Consider the following 24,277-nt stretch of genomic DNA (forward strand, 5'->3'; position numbering starts at 1 on the left):
GCTTCTTTATCATTTGAAACCTTTGAACTAATTCAAATTAGCAGAGAGAACAATTCTAGGTTAGATGCCCTTTCAAGGCTAGCTTCGGCCGATACACAGAACCTAACTGGTTCTATTTACCTCACCAAAGCCAAGACACCTTCGATCGAGAAGAAAAAATGTCTAGAAATTCACCAGGGGAGCGACTGGATGACCCCCCTCAGGAACTTTTTGGAAAAAGGCATTCTGCCACCCGACCGAAAGGATGCCCTGAAAATTAAATACAGAGCATCGAACTACACAAAATCAATGGGCGGATGTATCGCCGATCAGCCAGTCAACCCCTTCTGCGCTGTTTGAACAACGAAGAACAACAACAGGCTTTGGAGGCAGTGCACGAAGGAATTTACGGAGAGCACTTGGCTGGCCGGTCGCTCGCTTTTAAAATTCTCCGACAGGGATTCTTTTGGCCCACTCTGAGGGCAGACGCCATCGACTATGCAAAAAGATGTGTATAATGCCAGCTGTTCGCCACTGTCCCGAAACAGCCTCCAGAAGAAATGACCTCTGTACTAAGCCCAATTCCCTTTGCCGTATGGGCCGTGGATATAGTTGGCATACTACCCACTAGCACGAAGCAAGTGAAATACTGCATAATCGCCATCGACTACATGACCAAATGGGTCGAAGCCCGTCCTATGTCAACCATAACCGAAGAAGCCGCTAAAAAGTTCTTCCTGGAACAGGTCATTCTCCGATTTGGCATTCCAAAAACCTGCATCTCAGATAATGGAACTCAGTTTAATGGAAACAAATTCCACAAGTTTCTGCACCATTTCAGAATTGAACAGAAATTTAGCTCAGTCGCCCACCCGCAAGGAAATGGGGAATCGAGGCGGCGAGCAAAGTGATATTCCGGGGAATCAAAAAGAGGCTGGACGAGGCAAAAGGAAGGTGGGCGGAAGAACTCCCTTGGATCTTATGGGCCTACCGAACCACCCCCCAGACATCAACGGGAGAAACTCCTTTTAGAATGGCCTATGGCACCGAGGCCCTAGTTCCTGTTGAAGTAGGCTTGGAATCGTACCAAATCGAGACCTACAATGTGGTAACTAACAGCTTCGGGTTGAAGGTGAATGTGGACTTGCTGGAAGAAGAAAGAGAAGCTTCACATCAAAGAAACATGAGGTACTTACTACAAGCGGCACATCACTATGACTCCAACGTGAAGAAAAGGTCCTTCGGAGTAGGAGACCTAGTCCTAAGAGAGTTGGCCGCATCCATGCCGGCCAAACAAGGAAAGATCCAGCCTAACTGGGAAGGACCCTATAAGGTGATCGAGATCATTCATCCTGGAACCTATAAGCTCGAAACATTGTCAGGCGAAGAAATCAAAAACACTTGGCACGCCAGTCGCCTTCGAAAATTTTATCAGTAAGAAATTTCTTAAAAGTTTGTATTTGAATTATATGTGAAGAATGTAAACAATTTGACTAAATAAAGATGCATTTCCTGTTAAAATTTCTTTATTTATACGTGCTGCGGCCGATCGAGTATTATCTGAGGGCGATCCCGAAGAAGGTAAACCCCTCGGCCGCCGCCCTTGTCTAATTTGTTAATTAAAAGACATAAGGGGCAATCGCCCAAAAATCGAACATCACTACACTATTATGACAATTTGAAATTGGTAAACACGACTTAAGGGCCTTAAGGGGCAATCCTGGAATAACGCCCCATCATTCGTCTTCCCTTAATCATTATTAAAAAGGCCTAAGGAACCTCTGTCCCGGGGTGATCAAAAGAAGAACATGGTCCTTCGGCCTCACACAGGTATTAAAAATTAAACCAAAAACCAGGTTTAGGGGCGATCCCGAAGAAGACCTCCACTTGGACGAACGAACCATGACCTGCTGATCTAGGGGCAATCGCTGAAAGATCAGCACCCATATTCCCTCGCCTGAATTCAGTAAAAGGATTAACAGCCCGAACTCACCTTCGACCTTTAACCCTTGGGGCCGTAAGGGGTAGTAAGGCAGCAATTCATTAAAATCGTTAAGGCGAATGAATAAGCCGAAGATACGATTCATTTTATTCAATTCATTAAAATCGTTAAGGCGAATGAATAAGACGAAGATACGATTCATTTTATTCAAATTATCAAAATTGTTGAGGCAGATAAAGCCGAAGATACAATTCAACAAGATCGTTGAGGCGAATGAAGACGGAGATACGATTCATTTTATTATTAAAATTGTTAAGGTAGATAAAGCCGAAAATACGATTCGATAAGATCATTGAGGCGAATGAGGCCGAAGATATGATTCATTTTATTATTAAAATTGTTAAGGTGAAAGTAGCCAAAGATACAATTCATTTTGATTATTAAGGAAAAAAGCCAAATATACAATTCATTTTGATTATTAAGGCGGATGAAGCCGAAGATACAATAATTAAATGCAGTTGGACAATGCTGATGAAAAGCAAAAGATGCATTAAAATATAAAACCCCGAAGGCTAGTTAAATTATAAAAGCCCGAAGGCGAGAATACCAATTACAAATGCCAATTACAAAGAGTACCGATTACAAAAAATAGAAATACAAGAAGACGAACGAAGAATGCCGCTGCAAGAGTTGGGTACGACCATAGAAACACCAACGGCAAACTTCGCAATAAGATCATCTTCCGTCATGTCAAGCACCTCAGTGCCGAAGGTTTAGGCTTGAGGGTCTTCATCCCAGAGCTCTTCGTCTTTGCCGGAGGAGACATGAGGGACTTCGACTGCCGGACGACCGATAGGATCCTCCAGACTGTCGTCCAGCGACTGCTTATAATCCCAGTTCATGCCATGGGCCTTCTCCAGGACATAATCAGCGCCGAACTGGAAGCAGCGTTCCTCCGTCCGGTCCAGCTGCTTCTGCTTCTTCCGAAGCTCCTTTCGGGACCAATTCAGCTGGACGTTCCGGTGGGAGATCCTCCTGTTCGCCCTCTCCAGTTCAGTCTCCAGCCGAGATCTGTCCTCCTTCAGTGCAGCGGCTTCGACCTCGTTCTGGGCTTTCACCCTTAGAAGTTCCTCCTCGGCCGCCGTAGCCCTCCTCTCCAACTCCTTCACCTCGGCCATCAGAGTCTCCATGTCCTTAACCTTATCCTCCACGGCTGCAGCCCAAGGAGCGGCCTGCAAAAGGGCGACAAAAACGTTACTAAAAGGTGCCGAAAGGAAAAAGATGAAAGAAAAATAGAAAGATTAAAAAAAAAATGTACCAAGGACAGGAAGGACAGAAGCTCCGTGCAGGCTTCGGTAGTAGAGGCCGAAGCAAAGGTCGGAAGATCGACCGGGAGCTGAAGGCCATGACATAGGTTCGAAGCCACCTCCTTCGTGGATTGCCAGGCTGGGTACACAGTATGGTCGGACGTGAGCACGCCCCACCCCGGGAGATAAGAGCGCACAATCCCCTCCTTGCTCCAGGTCCTCTTGGAAGGGTTCCCCTCTCCCATGTACTCCAGATCGTCCCCCTCCTCGGCCTCAGAAGCCGCTCAAGATTGATGGGGCGATGGAGGCTTCTCAGTCTGGGCCCTCTCGCATGTGCCCTCCGAAGGATCGGGCGTAGCCCCCTTATCGGCAACCTTCTTCACCGCCGCCTCAGCCGCCTTCTTCTCGGCCGCCCTGGCCTTCTTCCTCACGATCAAGGCCTCTCTCGAAGACACTGAAATATAAAGGGGAAACAAGTCAGTCCGGGCATATATAAGCAAATTCATAACAAGAAAATATACAGGCGCTGGGACAAAACTAAAGAAAAGACAAAAGAAGAAGTTTTGTTACCCCCACCCCACAAGCTGAAGAGCCAGTCCTTGTCCCGAAACTCTCTGGGACCCAACTTCTTCACATTGATGTCCACTAACGCCGTGTAGTTCTCCTTCTCCTCCAAGGTCAGGCTGGGCATGAGAAGCAACGCGGGATTCACATCTCGCCAAACCGACATGGCCGCCAACCTTGGACCACTCATATAACACCAATGAGTGTGAGTGGATTTATTGTTCGAATTGGTCGCCGTCCAATCAGGTCGCCCTGCTCGACGGGCGATGGTGTAAAAACCAGGACTCTTTGGATTCCTTCCGAAAGTCATAATGGTACCAGAATAGGTGAGTGTTGGGTGCGATCCCGGCTTGAAGACACCTGTTCTGGTAACAGTTAATATGGATGAACCCGTTCGGGTCCATCTGTCCGAGGGCGATGCCCATCTGGAAGAAAATGTGCTTGATCAACTTCAACGGAGGCACCCTCAAGCTGCACTTGAAGGCCGCTTCCGAAACACCTATGGCGTAGCCTCCATATCCATCTGGCACCCCTGGAGTATCGTAGATCCTTTCACCCTCCCTCGGCGCATACAACCAACAGTACCCTCGAGGGACGGAATAATCATCGTACATCTGAACCACGCGTCCCTTCGTCAGTTCAGATCGATTATTGGCTGCGGGATAGTCAGCAGCCGAACCAAAAAGGGCCCGTCCCGTCCGCTCGGGGTGAATGGAAGATGTCCCAGCCAAGCTATTCGACAAGGGGTCCCAAGAATCTGGAGGACGATTTGCTCGGTCCATGTCCCTGTATCAGGAACAGAGAGACATTAGTCCATGTACTCGGATTAGCAGACATAAAAGAAAAAATAAAAAACCGAGTACATAGTCCCAGGACCGAGCGAAGCAGAACCTCAGAGGCGGGTTCCGAAGGCTGCTCCTGAGGCAAGCTATCCCGATGGATGTTCTTGCCTACAGAACCTTTCGCAAACACCACTCCAGACCACATGTCTACGCCCTGGGTCGGCTCCCGAAAGACGTTCTAAAACCAAGAAATTCCGAAGAATGTTCTTGGTTAGAAAATGCCTCGCATGCCATCTTTAAACCCTTGGGGCCTCCTCAAAATTGGTAAAACCCAGAAACTTATATTACCTACCCAGAAATACCCGAAAACCCCAGAAAAACGCAATAGCACACGCACAAAACCCAGAAAAACCCCATGAACCAGAACAAAACCACTAAGTCCACATGCAAACTCCCTAAAACACGGAAAACTAGCATGCAAATTTAAAACTGGAAAATAAGAAAAGACCCTTACTTATTTGGAGATGTTCTTGGATTGAAATGGGATGATTTGGGAAGACGGAGTTGCTGTTGCCCGTGATTGGAAGATTCACCGCAATTTGTCACTGTGTATGGAGGAACTAAAGTGATAAAAAGAAAATGAAACACACAAATGGGCTTATATAGGCGCCTAAAATAAATTTAGAAAAGTGACGTTTGGGGGTTTTTGAAATAGACGTCCCAGATTAAAACGGTTGATATTCGACGGCAGAGATTGAGCCATGGAACGACGTGCCAACAGCTGTTACATTAATGCACTGCAAGTCCCCACAAGCGTGCCACGTGTACGACTGAAGATCGAGGCGGGACTGAAGCGATCGCCCTAGGGTTTCTTCACCCCAATATGGGCCGAGACCGGTGTCTGTCGACCGACCCGAAGGCCCAGTCGAAGGACAGGGACATGTTGGTGACAGGCCCAACAAGGCCCATTGAACGAAGGCCCAGGAAGCGGTTAAGCTACTGGGCTGAAGGACCTCCAGTCCCGCGTGACGATGACCCACGGAAGCTAGGCCGAGGCCCACTACTCGTGGATCGTTGGACAGAATAAGGGACATAACGCCCCCTTTTCACTCCCTCCTTAATGATTGGTAACGGCTGACATTTAAAGCAGAATAGGGTATAAAAACACCTGGAAAAGTAAGACAAAAGAGACACATTCTCAACACTCTGCTTCTCTTGTATTACTACCCTACTTTTACAGCCAGATTCTGATTCTCACACCGGAGAGGAGAATCGGGGGTACAAACCCTCCATTCTCTTCACTTTCAGGTACGACCGAAGCCATCTTCAATCCAGACGAAGCATGTTCACGCGACCGAAAGGATCTGGGCGTAACAGTGTCCATGATAAATTGTGAGAATATTTGGGGTGACATGGAGTCGAACCTGAGTGCACCTACCAGTCTGAGCTATAATATTATATTGAGAAATCAGTCGCTCTAAAACCTGAAATTGTTAGAGGAAAATACTTTTCAGGATTTTATATTAGTATTTTAATTCTCCCATTCATAGAAAAGTCCATTTATGGGTCAAATAGTGGATCACTTGCGCCTATCTTTGCAACAATAATTTTCGTTTCGTGTTCATGATAAATTATGAGAATATTGGGGGTGTAAGGGGTAGAATCTGAGTCCTCCCTTCAGTCTGACCATGTTGAGTAATCGGTCACTCTAAAACCTTAAGATGTTAAATAGATACCCTTTTCATGATCTTAAATCAATATTCTAAAAGACACAATCACTTAAAAGCTCATTTATTGGTCGAAAAATGGATCACTGGCGCCCATATTTGGGAAATTAATTTATTTTCCGTGTTCATGATAAATTGTAAGAATGTCGAGGGTGGCAGGGAGCTGAACCCGAGTTCTCATGCTAGTATGAGCTCTAATGCCTTATCAATGTTCAGCTAAAACTTTAAGGTAATAAGGAAATGGTCTTTTCAGGATCTTTTATTAATATTTTAACAACAGCTTGCTCGTGTGCTCTATAGAACATGATGTAGATGTAAGTCAAAGTCCCTTTGTTTTTTATTGCATGATACAACTTCGAGAAGGACTTCATAAACGTGTGCATCTATATATCTATATAAAGTAAAATCACTGGTGACTGACGTGGCATATCCAAAATCGGTTCAAACTATTTTATCAGGGTTCTACGCTCTCATCCACTTCACTATTTTCTTTAATTTGTAACTGCAAGATAATAACTGCAAAGGTAAACAGTAGTCGGCTGACCCAATCTGTTTTAACCTTTTCGTCTACCAATTCTCTATATGCCCGTATGAATAGTTTTGTTAATTGTTAATTTAACGAAATTGTCTTTTCTTAAAGCTGTTGAAATTTTGTAGTCCAATAACTTTATTGAAGCTGAATCGCACAAGATAAAGCGCCAGATCTAGAATTTAGAGAGGGGTTCTTATCTTACCAGGTAACAAAGTCGATCGGCTAAGTTGATTGGATTTGGATGATTTTTTTTATTTGTTTGAGTTGGGAGTTTTGAACTTTATAATTGTTGGATTTATGTGGGATGAGACTAGGCATGGGACAATTTCTCCTCTTAAGTAGATTGTTGATGGCATTCATATACAAGTTGTTAAAGTAGAAGATGATCTCAATGTATTTATCTACTATAGGCTTAAGTCCTCTTCTTTCTCGCAGGTTACATGTAGCAAGTTTCTTTTTTCGTAATAGTGTTATTTCTCCTGCTAATATTGATTGAGAACTTATTAAAACCCTACAGTCGCCACTATGCTACCATCCATTGTACTCTATCTATCTGACTACTAAGTTATTACTATTGTTATTTCAAACACAAAACAAGCTTTGATGTTAGAGTTTAAGTGCATGCCATTTAGGTTTTAATTATGATGAAATAACAATTGACTCGAGATTGCCATCTTAATATCAAATTGCATAATTTTTTGTTACATTTTTATCGTTCCTTGATTTGGGTTGTTACTTGATTTTTGATATTGGATTAACTATTTGTATTACTCAAAATTAATTTCTTGGCTTTCTATGTTGTACAAGAGGAACGTTGAGCTTTCTTTCTCTCAGTTTTCGAGTCTATTCATCTATATCTGTCTGTACTAAATTTGTTTTTCTCTTTATATATGTAACTACCAAAGTTTTCTTTCACGAAAGTTATCTATTTCAATTTATATGATAACCGAGGCTTTCGTCATTTAGTATTATGGGTAATTTACATGTTTTACTGCTATCATATTAAGAATTAATAATTTGTTAGAAAATAAAGGTTATTGACACTCGAGTATTTCAGGAATTTTTTAATGGATTGAATCTTTCAGTCTTGCTAATGTACCACACAGATATTTGCGATCTTTTTGATGTTAAAAGGACAAGAATTAAGGAATAACTGAATTACAACAGGTTCTACGAAGGTATACCTATTTTGTTTGGTTAACAATATTATATATAACTTTTTATGCGGCAGTTCCGTAGAGTTGATTTAGTTTCATTATGTAAACAGCATTTAGCCTTTAATAGACTAAAACTCTTTTTTTCTTCTGTTGTAATTTTTTTCCCAATTGTTATTGTTTGACTCAGATCATTAACTTAAAAAATGGAGTATGTTTTCCTACCAGGACATTGACAATTCTAGAGATGGAGTACAAAGTGGTGGCCACTACATATTGTAAAATTTGCAGCTTATAGCAATGAAAGAAAAAGATTAGCTAACCTATTGCAAGGAGTAAGGTTACATTGTGGTTTTACACTATAAGTCTGCCATTTTATTAGGATAAATATAAGGAACCTACAGTAATGCTGTTATACATTTAAGGTTGTAGTTCTATTGACTTAATCTTGTGCAAACTAATGTTTATGTTGGGATACATTTAACTTTTACCATAAGCACAATCTCTCATAATCTTATTTTCTTTCTTTTACAAAGGCCTTGGAGAAATATTTGAGTCACTCCAGTTATTTATGTGTCCAGTTACTATTGATGATTTGCTGCATCTTCCGTCCTTAAAGCCTAATAATAAGAGTTGCTTCCATAATATAATGTATGATTTTATTAGTTTATTGTGTAAGGTTTGTTTACATTGTTGTTTCACGAATATAAGTAAATTAATTAAAGAGTACTACCTTTCAAATTATTGTTTAAAAGCAAAAGTATAAAATAAGCATATATTCGTTCTTTTATAAAATAAGACTACAAATATGAAAGAAGAGATTGAATTTTGAAACTCTAGCTGAGATTTTCTTGATCCTTTAATGCCGGATCAAAGTTAATTTTGCTTTGTTTAATATCCGGATAATATCTGCTCTCTGAAAAACTGAATTAATTTAAGAATGACATTTATTTGAGGAGTGTGGACCCGCAAGTTGCAGATTGTCGATGTCATGTATAAATTGAGGTTAATAGTTCTCCGGTTCCAAGAGAAGGGAAAATCATAGATGCGGAGATTTAGAGAAGGGCAGAAATAATGTAAATATACCGTTGTTTGGAGGGAGCCTAGGAGGTGAAGAGAGTCCAATCATAATGACCTCTGCATGTGGCAATGGTAAGACATCAGACCCTACTGCTTCTTTTGCTAAGCACAACATATATATTTGATAACTTCTTCTGGATTTTCCTAGCATCTATGGTCAAAATATAATGTAAAACAATAACATCACATAGTCATAAGTAGCACTTAATAGAGTACATTGGCTCTGTCGAAAACTCTAAACAATCTTGACTTCAGTTAATTTCATTAGCTAAATTTCTCAAAAGCAAATTTTAATATTTTAATAAATTGTGCTTCCAATTCATTATTTTCTTATTGTTGAACTGCATTTATAGCTCCACCTCCAGCATCTAGGCCTATAATAGATAATATACGCACTGTTAGGATCAGTCGTAGACATGTCCAGTTTGTGGCAGCAACTATAGCAGCAACAATAACATCAGTTATGAAAGATAATAGTGGGTAGAACCATGGAGGGAGTCAATAATCTCGTATTTTTTCCGCACATCAAACAAAAGGTCTGAGGCAGGGTTAGATAATTTGTTAAATACTTTTTTTCTGTTTTTGAAAGGAATATGAGGTAGCGGTGAGCGGAGCGCGGTGCGGGCGGTGCGGTTTTTACCTCAAACCGCAACCCAAACCGTACATGCGGTTTGATCAAATTTCCAAACCGCAACCGCACCGCGTACCCTCAAAAAACGCATAAACCACACCACAAAAATGCGATACGGTGTGGTGCAGTTCACTGCGGTTTGTACATTACAAGTTCGAAAAATTTTAATAAATACAAAACTTATATTAATTAAATTCCTGAATAATATAACAAAGTCGCCAATATTCTTCAATAATACAAATTAGAAATTCCACACTATAAAATTTAACGTAAAAACTTAGCTCGGCAATTAAATGGGTTCACTATTAAATAGGTGGCTTTGTACCATGTGTCTCATTATTTTTGAAGAAACACAAATAGGATGATCACCACACAACAATTGATCTTGTAGAAACAAGATGATCACGAAGCAAGCACTCCTAATATGTTAAATGGAATCAAACTTAATAAATGGAATCATGAAATATAACTATCATTTATATATATATTAAATATTACGGTGCAGTGCGGTTTGAACCGTATTTCAGAAATTTACAACCACAACCCGCACCGCACCACGCGGTTTATTAAAAATTCAAACCGTAACCGCACCACGAAATTAAAAAAACGCGTTTTGCGGTGCAGATTGGTGCGGTGCGGGCGGTTTTTGCGGTTTGTGCGATTTTCTTCTCACCCTTAATATGAGGTCATACCTTTTATTTCTCTTGCCTTCTTGTGACTCTGGATATTTTAATTCTTTTATTTTCTACACACCTCATGGCATTGTTTGACATGACATTATTTGACATAGTGAATTTTTATATATAGTCTTAAAACTTGAAGTATGACATTGTTTTAAATTATGCCAATGTTGGTTAAATTTATGAAGTTCTGGTATGATTATACTCATTTGGCTCTGCACCTATACTTGTAGGGAAAAATGAGAACTTTAGTTGAAAAAGGCACCGAAATTTCTAGGCCAAGCATGGGGCCATGGATCCTCAAAGTGATTGAGCTAGAGAGGGTTTAAGCCTTTAAGGGTTTGAACGAAGAAAGCCAGGGATTCGGTTTTCAACTTTTGCAAAACATCCTTCAGTACCACCACTAACCACAAGTCCACAACTCTTCTTTCAAACACATCTATTTCTTTGCTTTTGCATTATCTGTATTTTTGTTAATTATCATACTTTTCACTTATGTACACTCAGTTCCATTATTTAGTTTATAGACTTAAGTATCATTTTTACGGATTGAATAACGGTGTCAAATTCAAAATGAAATGTAATTTATAATTTTACTGGAATCTTAGTTTCATTTTTAAAATATAATTAGTATTTGACACCAGAAGAATCGTAGAAAGCAAGCTAATTTGTCTTATGTTGTGTCGGTTGGTCAAACATAAAACTAACCTAAGCTAGGTAGCATTTTTTAAACAATTGCTGAGTGCACAAATACATGTCCAACAACTCATTTTTCAAAATAACTTATGAGGACAATATGTTTGGAAAACATTTTTGTCATCTTAGCTAAGCGCTAAGTTAAAATATTTTAATGGATCAGAAAGTAATAAGTTAAATATAGCTTTGAGATAAAAGTGAAAGTTGAGTTTGTACGTAGTACATATTTGCTAAAATGACGTATAATCACCAATTCTAGATATCAAAAGAAAATATTGTTAATGCGACATATAATATTTATCGCTTTTATTTTAAAGATCGCAAATAAATTAAATTTAAGAGAACATTCTAATAAGTGATCATACATGAGTGATTTAAAACATGTCACTATCTTGATTAACCCATAAAAAAATTTAAAAATACTTTTGATATTTTTTCGAACCGCGTGAAGCGCGATTTTTTCACCTAGTTCATTAATAAACGAAGATACACCTTGATATCACTTATCAGACACCTTTATCTTGAGTCAGTTCATTTTAATCTCCGAAGTCATTAAATCCCAAAGAGACATCACAAAGTCCTTCCACTCAGCAAAAAAACAACTTTCTTGACATGCCTACTCTTTTTCCGCTCACATATTCCCTGACCTAGGCCTCAAGAATGATCTAAAACATTTTCACTATCATCTTCAAGCACCGGATTATAACATTTTCACTATCATCTTCAAGCACCGGATTATAAGAAAATCTGATGCTTGATATAAATGGTACTCCATCCGTCCTTATCTATACTATCTATACTATACTATAATAACTGAAATGGGGTATAATTTGTAGTTTGGTTAACCCCTTATTTTGGTTATCCCTTTCCATCTTAACTGTCGGATCTTTTTCATCAAATAATCAGAGCCGTTAGATCCAAATACTAAAAAAATACACTACATAAGTTCTCAGGTTCGAATCCCGTCAACAACAAACATTTATATTATTATTTATAAAGATACATATAAGTTCTCAGGTTCGAATCCCGTTAACAACAAATATTTATATTATTATTTATAAAGATACATATAAATTTTCAGGTTCGAATCTCACTAACAACAAATATTAACATAGATCACATCAATCATATACTATTTATACAATTTGAACTTAACTTCAAATTATACATAATAAAAATACAATTATATAATTATTATTTAGTATTTAGTTATTTATATAAAATTTTTATAAATTTACATAAAATATAAATAAAAATATAAAAATATTTACCGAGACCCGTGCATCGCACGGGTCATAAGCTAGTAGGTTCTTAATATTTGAAACGGAGTGATCGACACGCATTTTAAGACTCTTATCTATTATAGTTTCATAAATTATTGTATAAAATTTTTTCTTCTGAATAAATATTAAATTAATGTTTAAATTTCTTTCAAATTTTTTTTAAGCATTAAAATACATGTTGAACACTATGTTTCAAATATTAAGAACCTATAAGATATAAGCATATAAGCAGTAGTAGTAACTAACATTTATGCATGTCAATGAGTGAAGCTAGAGTGTTATCAATGAATTGTAGGGGAATTAACAACCAAGTTGTTAGAAGGAACATAAGGACGACATGTCACAAGTCTAGGGGAAATATTTTATTTTTGCATGAAACAAAATGTGGTTCTTGGCACAAAGACATGGAAAATTCTATGTGGAATTCTGAATTGCATGATTGGGTATATCAGAATTTTCGAGGACTCTCAGGGGGTTTAACATGCTCTTGGGACAAGAATTTGTATACTTGTGTGGGTTTTGCACAAGATTGGAACTGGATTTGGTTAGCACTAAGATGTCAGGTTAAAGGAATAATAATAAACATAGTGAATATATATAGTCCAGTAAATCAGCATGGCAAAAGAGAATTGCTAAAAGTGCCCCACTACATTCTGACATGTTGTGGTAGTATAGAGTGGCTGTTTGTCTAGTTGATGATTTCAATAGTGTAAGGGATCCCTCAGAAAGGGTGAATTGCGAGTATCGACAAAGAAACTCTATCTATTTTAATAGATTTATCAAGGACAATAACCTACTGGACTTGGAATTTAACAATTCTAAATTCACCTGGTTTGGAACAGATGGAAAATATAGTAAGCTAGAAAGATTTTTGTTAAATGATAAATAGTGGAAAACGGTTAACTGGGAGCCAACCACTATGTTCAGGATGTTGTCTGATCATAAACCTATTAGGGGACGTTTGGTTCGTTGAGTGGTATCGGGTTGGAATCAGGAATCGGGTTAAACGGGTATGAGTTTGGAACTTGATACTTGATATCACCTGTTTGGTTCAAAAATAGGATGATAATGTATTTCGTAATTGATAAACTAATTGGAATCAAGAATCAAAAGACATTTAATTATTTTTTTGTTAATTTATAATTTTAATATTAAAAACTAAAATTATACACGATCACTTGATTTAATCATAATTAGTAAGGCTAAAAATATAATTTTTTTGAAAAATACCTAAGGCTAAAGATACTTTTACAAAGATACTATAATTTTTTAAAAAAATTGCAAAAATACTATTTTCCAATTTTTATTAAGAAAATACTACTTAATGCAACTTGATTAAATTAGATGCAATTTTTGACGAATTTATGTCACTCCATGTAACCTCAAATTCAACAAAAAAACTCGATTCAACTAGTTGTATGTCTGCTTGATTTTGGTTGATTCTATATTTTTGCAAAAAAAAAATTAAAAGTTAGTAAAATCGCAAAAAAAATAATTAAAAAAAGCTAGTATTTTGGATAATTTTTCTTATTAAAATATGAGTTAAAAATATTTTTACGTAGTATCTAAGAAAATAAAATATACATTCACATTTTTTATTCATCAATATTAAAGTTTGAGCTAAAATAAAATTATACTTTAGTTAAAAAGAAAGACGAGCGAGAGAAAATAATGAAAATGATACCCAATATATGATTTAGCTCATACCCATCTCTTCACATGGGTTTCTAAACCCTATAGCTCATGGGTTTCATGAATGAGTTTTAAAACAATTTTTTTTTTAACCAAACACATACTAGTTTTATCCATTCCAACCCCATATCTCATACCAACATTTGTTAAACCAAACACCCCCTTATAGTTTTTAGTGGTCAGAGCAATTTGTTAGATTTTCCAAACTCTCGAGAGTCTATCATAAATAATAACTGTATACATGAACACCCATCCCGGAAATATGGTGGGTTACTTATCTTCATGCATGCATGGTCAATAGATAAGGTTGAGTGTTGACATGATGTATAAATATGTTAGAGTAATAAAGGTAGTCAGCCATATAAAACAAAATAAGGTGTTAACACAGCAACTAGAAGTCTGATAATATCATCTTGAAAATTAGGAAAGCAGCCTACTCAATGATATACTAATAATCCTAAGCGAGGCTATTTAAGTTGTTTATTAGTGTGTCATAATGATTAAATCATTAAACACAAACCCTACAGCTTTCCTTGTAGTTCCCCAAAAAGTTATTACATTCCCCATAAAACCCATGATACACTGCATGCGTAAGGAGCGAAACCTCTTCATATTTCCCTTTTAAAATAAACCCCTCTAGTTATGAAAAACAGTCAACTATTAATTTCAACTAACCTATTTCTCAGCCCAATAACCAAAAGAGGAAAAGCCTAAAAAAACATTTTTAGAATTTTCTCCTGGTACACTTCTCAACCCGTTCATATTGAAAGAATTCTCAACCTCTTGAGCAAGTTTTCTGGAGATTTCTTGTACCAGCTTCTTACTATCTAAGATTAAGATACTAACTTTTGTTCCTTCTAACTTACTCCAGTATCTGTTAATGTTATACAAGCCTTTCTTTCTAGTTCTATGACCGAAGTAACAGTCACCGGCCCTGAGAAAGTCATGATAATCCTATTTGAGTGATCCTTGATCAATCTTCCAGTTCCGGCTAGCGCTCCATTTTCAACATAGTAACTTCCATCTACAAAGCCTATTAAATCATATCCTTGAGACAACAAACTCATTTTCTTTATTCTCCAAGTAGAAGTAACTACGCTTATTGATTTTGAGTATCACCATTCCACTTCCTTATGAACTAGCAGTTCTGCAGCCACACTCCACTCAGTTGTTCTTTGTTTAATGAGAAAAATAACTTGTCCCAAAGTTATTCTTGAATTTTAAAAATGCATGCATTTCTTTCTTCCATAATATCCAAAGACTAGCTGTGATAACAATCTCCCATACAATCCTCCATAAACTATCCGAAAACAGTTTTTTTGTGCTCCACATTGTACGCAAATTTTCTATATAATCTCTTGAATCCAAACCCCAACGGCCACCAACTCAATACAGAAACCCATAATTTTCTCACCAAGCAATATTTAAAAAGTAGATGCTCTAAGCTTTCTTTGTCCTGTCCACATAATGGACATGCAACACTTCCAAAACTATTTCTTAGTCTTTCAACAAGAATGCCTTTCGTCGGAATGACCCCTAAATACATTTTCCAAAGAAAGATCTCGGCCATTGGAGGGATCTTTAGCTGCCATATGAAATACTATTCCACCTTCTGATAGTCCATTATATTCTTTTAACAGCTTATAGCTCCTTTGACAGAGTAGCCATCTTGCAGGGGGTCCAGTTCAGTGAATCCGCTTTATTTGTGAGTTTGAGATTGCATAAAAGCTTAACCATCTCATTTACCTTCTCTATCTCCCAACTTCTGAGATTTCTCTCCTAGAAATCTTCCGAGTAAAGAAAAATCATGAAAAATCCAGAACCAGTAAGATGCTCTCCGCGGCCTGCCTGCCTTTGAGAAAACCATATTGATGCTCATCCAGAACGTTTTCTTGGATTAAAAGGATTCTATTTGTTAGATTTTCATCAAGAGTTTGGAAGAATTATTGATTAGGATAATGTATCTAAAATCAATCAAAACACTCGGCTTTGTAACCTTGGGAACTGGAACAATTAAAGAGGAGTTCAAACCTTGTTGGGAGTGTCAATTTTTTTGCAAAATTTGCATAACACTCTAGAAGCTTATCTTTGATCTTAGGCCACAAGAACTTCAAGCTGTGTATGTTCATCCCATAAGGCCCGGGAGCCTTGTCATGTCCAGAAATCTTGTTGATCTTCATTATGTCTTCATCAAAAAGCTTGGCATCTAACAAATTGCCAAGAAGCAACAATCTGTGAGGCCCTTTGTTATAGAGGGTACTGAAATGATTTAAAAAGGCCTTCTTTAGCTCAGAAGGGTTATTAAGAATATTTCTATCGACTACAAGTTGCCTAATATTATCCTTAAACCTTCTTTTTTGGATAGCTTGATTGAAAAATCTTGTATTTTTATCCCCTTTAGCTATCCAATTTTGCATAGCCTTCTGCTTTAACCGAGAGTTAAGATTGCAATAGCATTCTTTTAGATCCATTTTGGATTCCTCCACTTCATTACCCCATTTATTATTGTTGTCTAGATAATCCAGTTTCTGTTGCAGCTTTTCTATGTGTGTCTGCAAATAAATCCTGGTCTGTAAACTCCAAGCTTTTTTAACTGCTTCAATTTCCTTCAACATAACCTGGACATTAAGATTGGCGAGGTCTATTCTATTTGACTAAAACTCTTCCAGAGCTTTAGCTTTATTCAGGGAATCTACCTTGAGCCACCAGTTGAATACTCTGAAAGGCTTGGGACCCTAATTGTGTTGGAAGCGCTATGGGCTTCACTTTTTTTTTAAATCAAACTCTATATATAGAGTAAATAAGATTTGATAAGTAAATAAATACTTCACTTTTATTTCAAGGAAAGCTACAGCTTCTTTGTAATACAAATGCAGGCTACGGTTTTTTTTATTTCACTCACGCATACAACACAAAACCGAGCTTCTCCTTCTTTTTTTGCAATATATATTTGCAGTCTACTTCTACACATATTCCTGCCACCAGTATATATAGTAGATATATTTGCTAACTTAGCCTATAGGTATTACAGGCTGATGCACATGTACACAAGACCCGCCTGGTTTTATTGAGCTGCAACTATTAATTTCCTTCAACCCACTTTAATTCATGGATTCAACATATGACCAGCTGCTTTCCTTATTTTCAAGATGATATTAGCAAACTTCTAGTTGCTGTGTTAACTCCTTGTTCTGTTTTATATGGCTGCATAACTTTACTTACTCTAACATATTTATACATCTTGTCAACACTCAACCTTATCTATTGACCATGCATGCTTGAAGATAAGTAGCCCACCATATATCCGGGATAGGTGTTCATTTATACAGTTATTATTTATGATAGACTCTCGAGAGTTTGGAAAATCTAACACTCCCCCTCAAACTCGACTTTGCATTCTAAACTTCATCTTCATTTTGTGAAATACATCTGGCTTCAATGGCTTTGTAAATATATCTGCCAAATTTTCTTCGGTCTTGCAGTGTACCGGTTCCATAATATTATTGAAGGTTTAGGCTTGAGGGTCTTCATCCGAGAGCTCTTCATCTTTGCCGGAGGAGACATGAGGGACTTCGACTGCCGGACGGCCGATAGGATCCTCCAGGCTGTCGTCCAGCGACTGCTTATAATCCCAGTTCAGGCCATGGGCCATCTCCAGGACATAATCAGCGCCGAACTGGAAGCAGCGTTCCTCCGTCCGGTCTAGCTGCTTCTGCTTCTTCCGAAGCTCCTTTCGGGACCAATTCAGCTGGACGTTCCGGTGGGAGATCCTCCTGTTCGCCCTCTCCAGTTCAGTCTCCAGCCGAGATCTGTCCTCCTTCAGTGCAGCGGCTTCGACCTCGTTCCGGGCTTTCACCCTTAGAAGTTCCTCCTCGGCCGCCGTAGCCCTCCTCTCCAACTCCTTCACCTCGGCCATCCGAGTCTCCATGTCCTTAACCTTATCCTCCACGGCTGCAGCCCAAGGAGCGGCCTGCAAAAGGGCGACAAAAACGTTACTTAAAGGTGCCGAAAGGAAAAAGATGAAAGAAAAATAGAAAGATTAAAAAAAAAATGTACCAAGGACAGGAAGGACAGAAGCTCCGTGCAGGCTTCGGTAGTAGAGGCCGAAGCAAAGGTCGGAAGATCGACCGGGAGCTGAAGGCCATGACATAGGTTCGAAGCCACTTCCTTCGTGGATTGCCAGGCTGGGTACACAGTATGGTCGGACGTGAGCACGCCCCACCCCGGGAGATAAGAGCGCACAATCCCCTCCTTGCTCCAGGTCCTCTTGGAAGGGTTCCCCTCTCCCATGTACTCCAGATCGTCCCCCTCCTCGGCCTCAGAAGCCGTTCGAGATTGATGGGGCGATGGAGGCTTCTCAGTCTGGGCCCTCTCGCATGTGCCCTCCAAAGGATCGGGCGTAGCCCCCCTTATCGGCAACCTTCTTCGCCGCCGCCTCAGCCGCCTTCTTCTCGGCCGCCCTGGCCTTCTTCCTCACGATCAAGGCCTCTCTCGAAGACACTGAAATATAAAGGGGAAACAAGTCAGTCCGGGCATATATAAGCAAATTCATAACAAGAAAATATACAGGCGCTGGGACAAAACTAAAGAAAAGATAAAGGAAGAAGTTTTGTTACCCCCACCCCACAAGCTGAAGAGCCACTCCTTGTCCCGAAACTCTCTGGGACCCAACTTCTTCACATTGACGTCCACTAACGCCGTGTAGTTCTCCTTCTCCTCCAAGGTCAGGCTCGGCATGAGAAGCAACGCGGGATTCACATCTCGCCAAACCGACATGGCCGCCAACCTTGGACCACTCATATAACACCAATGAGTGTGAGTGGATTTATTGTTCGAATTGGTCGCCGTCCAATCAGGTCGCCCTGCTCGACGGGCGATGGTGTAAAAACCAGGACTCTTTGGATTCTTCCGAAAGTCATAATGGTACAAGAATAAGTGAGTGTTGGGTGCGATCCCGGCTTGAAGACACCTGTTCTGGTAACAGTTAATATGGATGAACCCGTTCGGGTCCATCTGTCCGAGGGCGATGCCCATCTGGAAGAAAATGTGCTTGATCAACTTCAACGGAGGCACCCTCAAGCTGCACTTGAAGGCCGCTTCCGAAACACCTATGGCGTAGCCTCCATATCCATCTGGCACCCCTGGAGTATCGTAGATCCTTTCACCCTCCCTCGACGCATACAGCCAACAGTACCCTCGAGGGACGGAATAATCATCGTACATCTGAACCACGCGTCCCTTCGTCAGTTCAGATCGATTATTGGCTGCGGGATAGTCAGCAGCCGAACCAAAAAGGGCCCGTCCCATCCGCTCGGGGTGAATGGAAGACGTCCCAGCCAAGCTATTCGACAAGGGGTCCCAAGAATCTGGAGGACGATTTGCTCGGTCCATGTCCCTGTATCAGGAACAGAGAGACATTAGTCCATGTACTCGGATTAGCAGACATAAAAGAAAAAATAAAAAACCGAGTACACGTCCCAGGACCGAGCGAACCAGAACCTCGGAGGCGGGTTCCGAAGGCTGCTCCTGAGGCAAGCTATCCCGAAGGATGTTCTTGCCTACAGAACCTTTCGCAAACACCACTCCAGACCACATGTCTACGCCCTGGGTCGGCTCCCGAAAGACGTTCTAAAACCAAGAAATTCCGAAGAATGTTCTTGGTCAGACCATCTTTAAACCCTTGGGGCCTCCTCAAAATTGGTAAAACCCAGAAACTTATATTACCTACCCAGAAATACCCGAAAACCCCAGAAAAACGCAATAGCACACGCACAAAACCCAGAAAAACCCCATGAACCAAGAACAAAACCACTAAGTCCACATGCAAACTCCCTAAAACACGGAAAACTAGCATGCAAATTTAAAACTGGAAAATAAGAAAAGACCCTTACTTATTTGGAGATGTTCTTGGATTGAAATGGGATGATTTGGGAAGACGGAGTTGCTGTTGCCCGTGATTGGAAGATTCACCGCAATTTGTCACTGTGTATGGAGGAACTAAAGTGATAAAAAGAAAATGAAACACACAAATGGGCTTATATAGGCGCCTAAAATAAATTTAGAAAAGTGACGTTTGGGGGTTTTTGAAATAGACGTCCCAGATTAAAACGGTTGATATTCGACGGTAGAGATTGAGCCATGGAACGACGTGCCAACAGCTGTTACATTAATGCACTGCAAGTCCCCACAAGCGTGCCACGTGTACGATTGAAGATCGAGGCGGGACTGAAGCGATCGCCCTAGGGTTTCTTCACCCCAATATGGGCCGAGACCGGTGTCTGTCGGCCGACCCGAAGGCCCAGTCGAAGGACAGGGACATGTTGGTGACAGGCCCAACAAGGCCCATTGAACGAAGGCCCAGTAAGCGGTTAAGCTACTGGGCCGAAGGACCTCCAGGCCCGCGTGACGATGACCCACGGAAGCTAGGCCGAGGCCCACTACTCGTGGATCGTTGGACAGAATAAGGGACATAACGCCCCCTTTTCACTCCCTCCTTAATGATTGGTAACGGCTGACATTTAAAGCAGAATAGGGTATAAAAACACCTGGAAAAGTAAGACAAAAGAGACACATTCTCAACACTCTGCTTCTCTTGTATTACTACCCTACTTTTACAGCCAGATTCTGATTCTCACACCGGAGAGGAGAATCGGGGGTACAAACCCTCCATTCTCTTCACTTTCAGGTACGACCGAAGCCATCTTCAATCCAGACGAAGCATGTTCACGCGACCGAAAGGATCTGGGCGTAACAGTGTCCATGATAAATTGTGAGAATATTTGGGGTGACATGGAGTCGAACCTGAGTGCACCTACCAGTCTGAGCTATAATATTATATTGAGAAATCAGTCGCTCTAAAACCTGAAATTGTTAGAGAAAAATACTTTTCAGGATTTTATATTAGTATTTTAATTCTCCCATTCATAGAAAAGTCCATTTATGGGTCAAATAGTGGATCACTTGCGCCTATCTTTGCAACAATAATTTTTGTTTCGTGTTCATGATAAATTATGAGAATATTGGGGGTGTAAGGGGTAGAATCTGAGTCCTCCCTTCAGTCTGACCATGTTGAGTAATCGGTCACTCTAAAACCTTAAGATGTTAAATAGATACCCTTTTCATGATCTTAAATCAATATTCTAAAAGACACAATCACTTAAAAGCTCATTTATTGGTCGAAAAATGGATCACTGGCGCCCATATTTGGGAAATTAATTTATTTTTCGTGTTCATGATAAATTGTAAGAATGTCGAGGGTGGCAGGGAGCTGAACCCGAGTTCTCATGCTAGTATGAGCTCTAATGCCTTATCAATGTCCAGCTAAAACTTTAAGGTAATAAGGAAATGGTCTTTTCAGGATCTTTTATTAATATTTTAACAACAGCTTGCTCGTGTGCTCTATAGAACATGATGTAGATGTAAGTCAAAGTCCCTTTGTTTTTTATTGCATGATACAACTTCGAGAAGGACTTCATAAACGTGTGCATCTATATATCTATATAAAGTAAAATCACTGGTGACTGACGTGGCATATCCAAAATCGGTTCAAACTATTTTATCAGGGTTCTACGCTCTCATCCACTTCACTATTTTCTTTAATTTGTAACTGCAAGATAATAACTGCAAAGGTAAACAGTAGTCGGCTGACCCAATCTGTTTTAACCTTTTCGTCTACCAATTCTCTATATGCCCGTATGAATAGTTTTGTTAATTGTTAATTTAACGAAATTGTCTTTTCTTAAAGCTGTTGAAATTTTGTAGTCCAATAACTTTATTGAAGCTGAATCGCACAAGATAAAGCGCCAGATCTAGAATTTAGAGAGGGGTTCTTATCTTACCAGGTAACAAAGTCGATCGGCTAAGTTGATTGGATTTGGATGATTTTTTTTTATTTGTTTGAGTTGGGAGTTTTGAACTTTATAATTGTTGGACTTATGTGGGATGAGACTAGGCATGGGACAATTTCTCCTCTTAAGTAGATTGTTGATGGCATTCATATACAAGTTGTTAAAGTAGAAGATGATCTCAATGTATTTATCTACTATAGGCTTAAGTCCTCTTCTTTCTCGCAGGTTACATGTAGCAAGTTTCTTTTTTCGTAATAGTGTTATTTCTCCTGCTAATATTGATTGAGAACTTATTAAAACCCTACAGTCGCCACTATGCTACCATCCATTGTACTCTATCTATCTGACTACTAAGTTATTACTATTGTTATTTCAAACACAAAACAAGCTTTGATGTTAGAGTTTAAGTGCATGCCATTTAGGTTTTAATTATGATGAAATAACAATTGACTCGAGATTGCCATCTTAATATCAAATTGCATAATTTTTTGTTACATTTTTATCGTTCCTTGATTTGGGCTGTTACTTGATTTTTGATATTGGATTAACTATTTGTATTACTCAAAATTAATTTCTTGGCTTTCTATGTTGTACAAGAGGAACGTTGAGCTTTCTTTCTCTCAGTTTTCGAGTCTATTCATCTATATCTGTCTGTACTAAATTTGTTTTTCTCTTTATATATGTAACTACCAAAGTTTTCTTTCACGAAAGTTATCTATTTCAATTTATATGATAACCGAGGCTTTCGTCATTTAGTATTATGGGTAATTTACATGTTTTACTGCTATCATATTAAGAATTAATAATTTGTTAGAAAATAAAGGTTATTGACACTCGAGTATTTCAGGAATTTTTTAATGGATTGAATCTTTCAGTCTTGCTAATGTACCACACAGATATTTGCGATCTTTTTGATGTTAAAAGGACAAGAATTAAGGAATAACTGAATTACAACAGGTTCTACGAAGGTATACCTATTTTGTTTGGTTAACAATATTATATATAACTTTTTATGCGGCAGTTTCGTAGAGTTGATTTAGTTTCATTATGTAAACAGCATTTAGCCTTTAATAGACTAAAACTCTTTTTTTCTTCTGTTGTAATTTTTTTCCCAATTGTTATTGTTTGACTCAGATCATTAACTTAAAAAATGGAGTATGTTTTCCTACCAGGACATTGACAATTCTAGAGATGGAGTACAAAGTGGTGGCCACTACATATTGTAAAATTTGCAGCTTATAGCAATGAAAGAAAAAGATTAGCTAACCTATTGCAAGGAGTAAGGTTACATTGTGGTTTTACACTATAAGTCTGCCATTTTATTAGGATAAATATAAGGAACCTACAGTAATGCTGTTATACATTTAAGGTTGTAGTTCTATTGACTTAATCTTGTGCAAACTAATGTTTATGTTGGGATACATTTAACTTTTACCATAAGCACAATCTCTCATAATCTTATTTTCTTTCTTTTACAAAGGCCTTGGAGAAATATTTGAGTCACTCTAGTTATTTATGTGTCCAGTTACTATTGATGATTTGCTGCATCTTCCGTCCTTAAAGCCTAATAATAAGAGTTGCTTCCATAATATAATATATGATTTTATTAGTTTATTGTGTAAGGTTTGTTTACATTGTTGTTTCACGAATATAAGTAAATTAATTAAAGAGTACTACCTTTCAAATTATTGTTTAAAAGCAAAAGTATAAAATAAGCATATATTCGTTCTTTTATAAAATAAGACTACAAATATGAAAGAAGAGATTGAATTTTGAAACTCTAGCTGAGATTTTCTTGATCCTTTAATGCCGGATCAAAGTTAATTTTGCTTTGTTTAATATCCGGATAATATCTGCTCTCTGAAAAACTGAATTAATTTAAGAATGACATTTATTTGAGGAGTGTGGACCCGCAAGTTGCAGATTGTCGATGTCATGTATAAATTGAGGTTAATAGTTCTCCGGTTCCAAGAGAAGGGAAAATCATAGATGCGGAGATTTAGAGAAGGGCAGAAATAATGTAAATATACCGTTGTTTGGAGGGAGCCTAGGAGGTGAAGAGAGTCCAATCATAATGACCTCTGCATGTGGCAATGGTAAGACATCAGACCCTACTGCTTCTTTTGCTAAGCACAACATATATATTTGATAACTTCTTCTGGATTTTCCTAGCATCTATGGTCAAAATATAATGTAAAACAATAACATCACATATTCATAAGTAGCACTTAATAGAGTACATTGGCTCTGTCGAAAACTCTAAACAATCTTGACTTCAGTTAATTTCATTAGCTAAATTTCTCAAAAGCAAATTTTAATATTTTAACAAATTGTGCTTCCAATTCATTATTTTCTTATTGTTGAACTGCATTTATAGCTCC

At 38.8% G+C, this 24,277-nt stretch overlaps 1 protein-coding gene across 1 annotated transcript; it reads left to right on the plus strand.

Annotated features, from left to right (window-relative positions):
- The first annotated feature begins 1,012 nt into the window (after window positions 1-1,012).
- LOC141701025 (uncharacterized) lies at window positions 1,013-1,417 on the plus strand. Its single transcript, XM_074504668.1, has one exon. It carries the CDS (start codon window positions 1,013-1,015, stop codon window positions 1,415-1,417), a length of 405 nt encoding a protein of 134 aa, XP_074360769.1.
- Window positions 1,418-24,277: the final 22,860 nt, after the last annotated feature.

This window comes from Apium graveolens, unplaced genomic scaffold (assembly GCF_009905375.1).
Source record: "Apium graveolens cultivar Ventura unplaced genomic scaffold, ASM990537v1 ctg3222, whole genome shotgun sequence".
Lineage (NCBI taxonomy): Eukaryota > Viridiplantae > Streptophyta > Magnoliopsida > Apiales > Apiaceae > Apium > Apium graveolens.

What these genes read in the sequence shown, in the direction of transcription:
- LOC141701025 (XM_074504668.1), top strand. Translation starts at nt 1,013, where the DNA reads ATGGCCTATGGCACCGAGGCCCTAGTTCCTGTTGAAGTAGGCTTGGAA.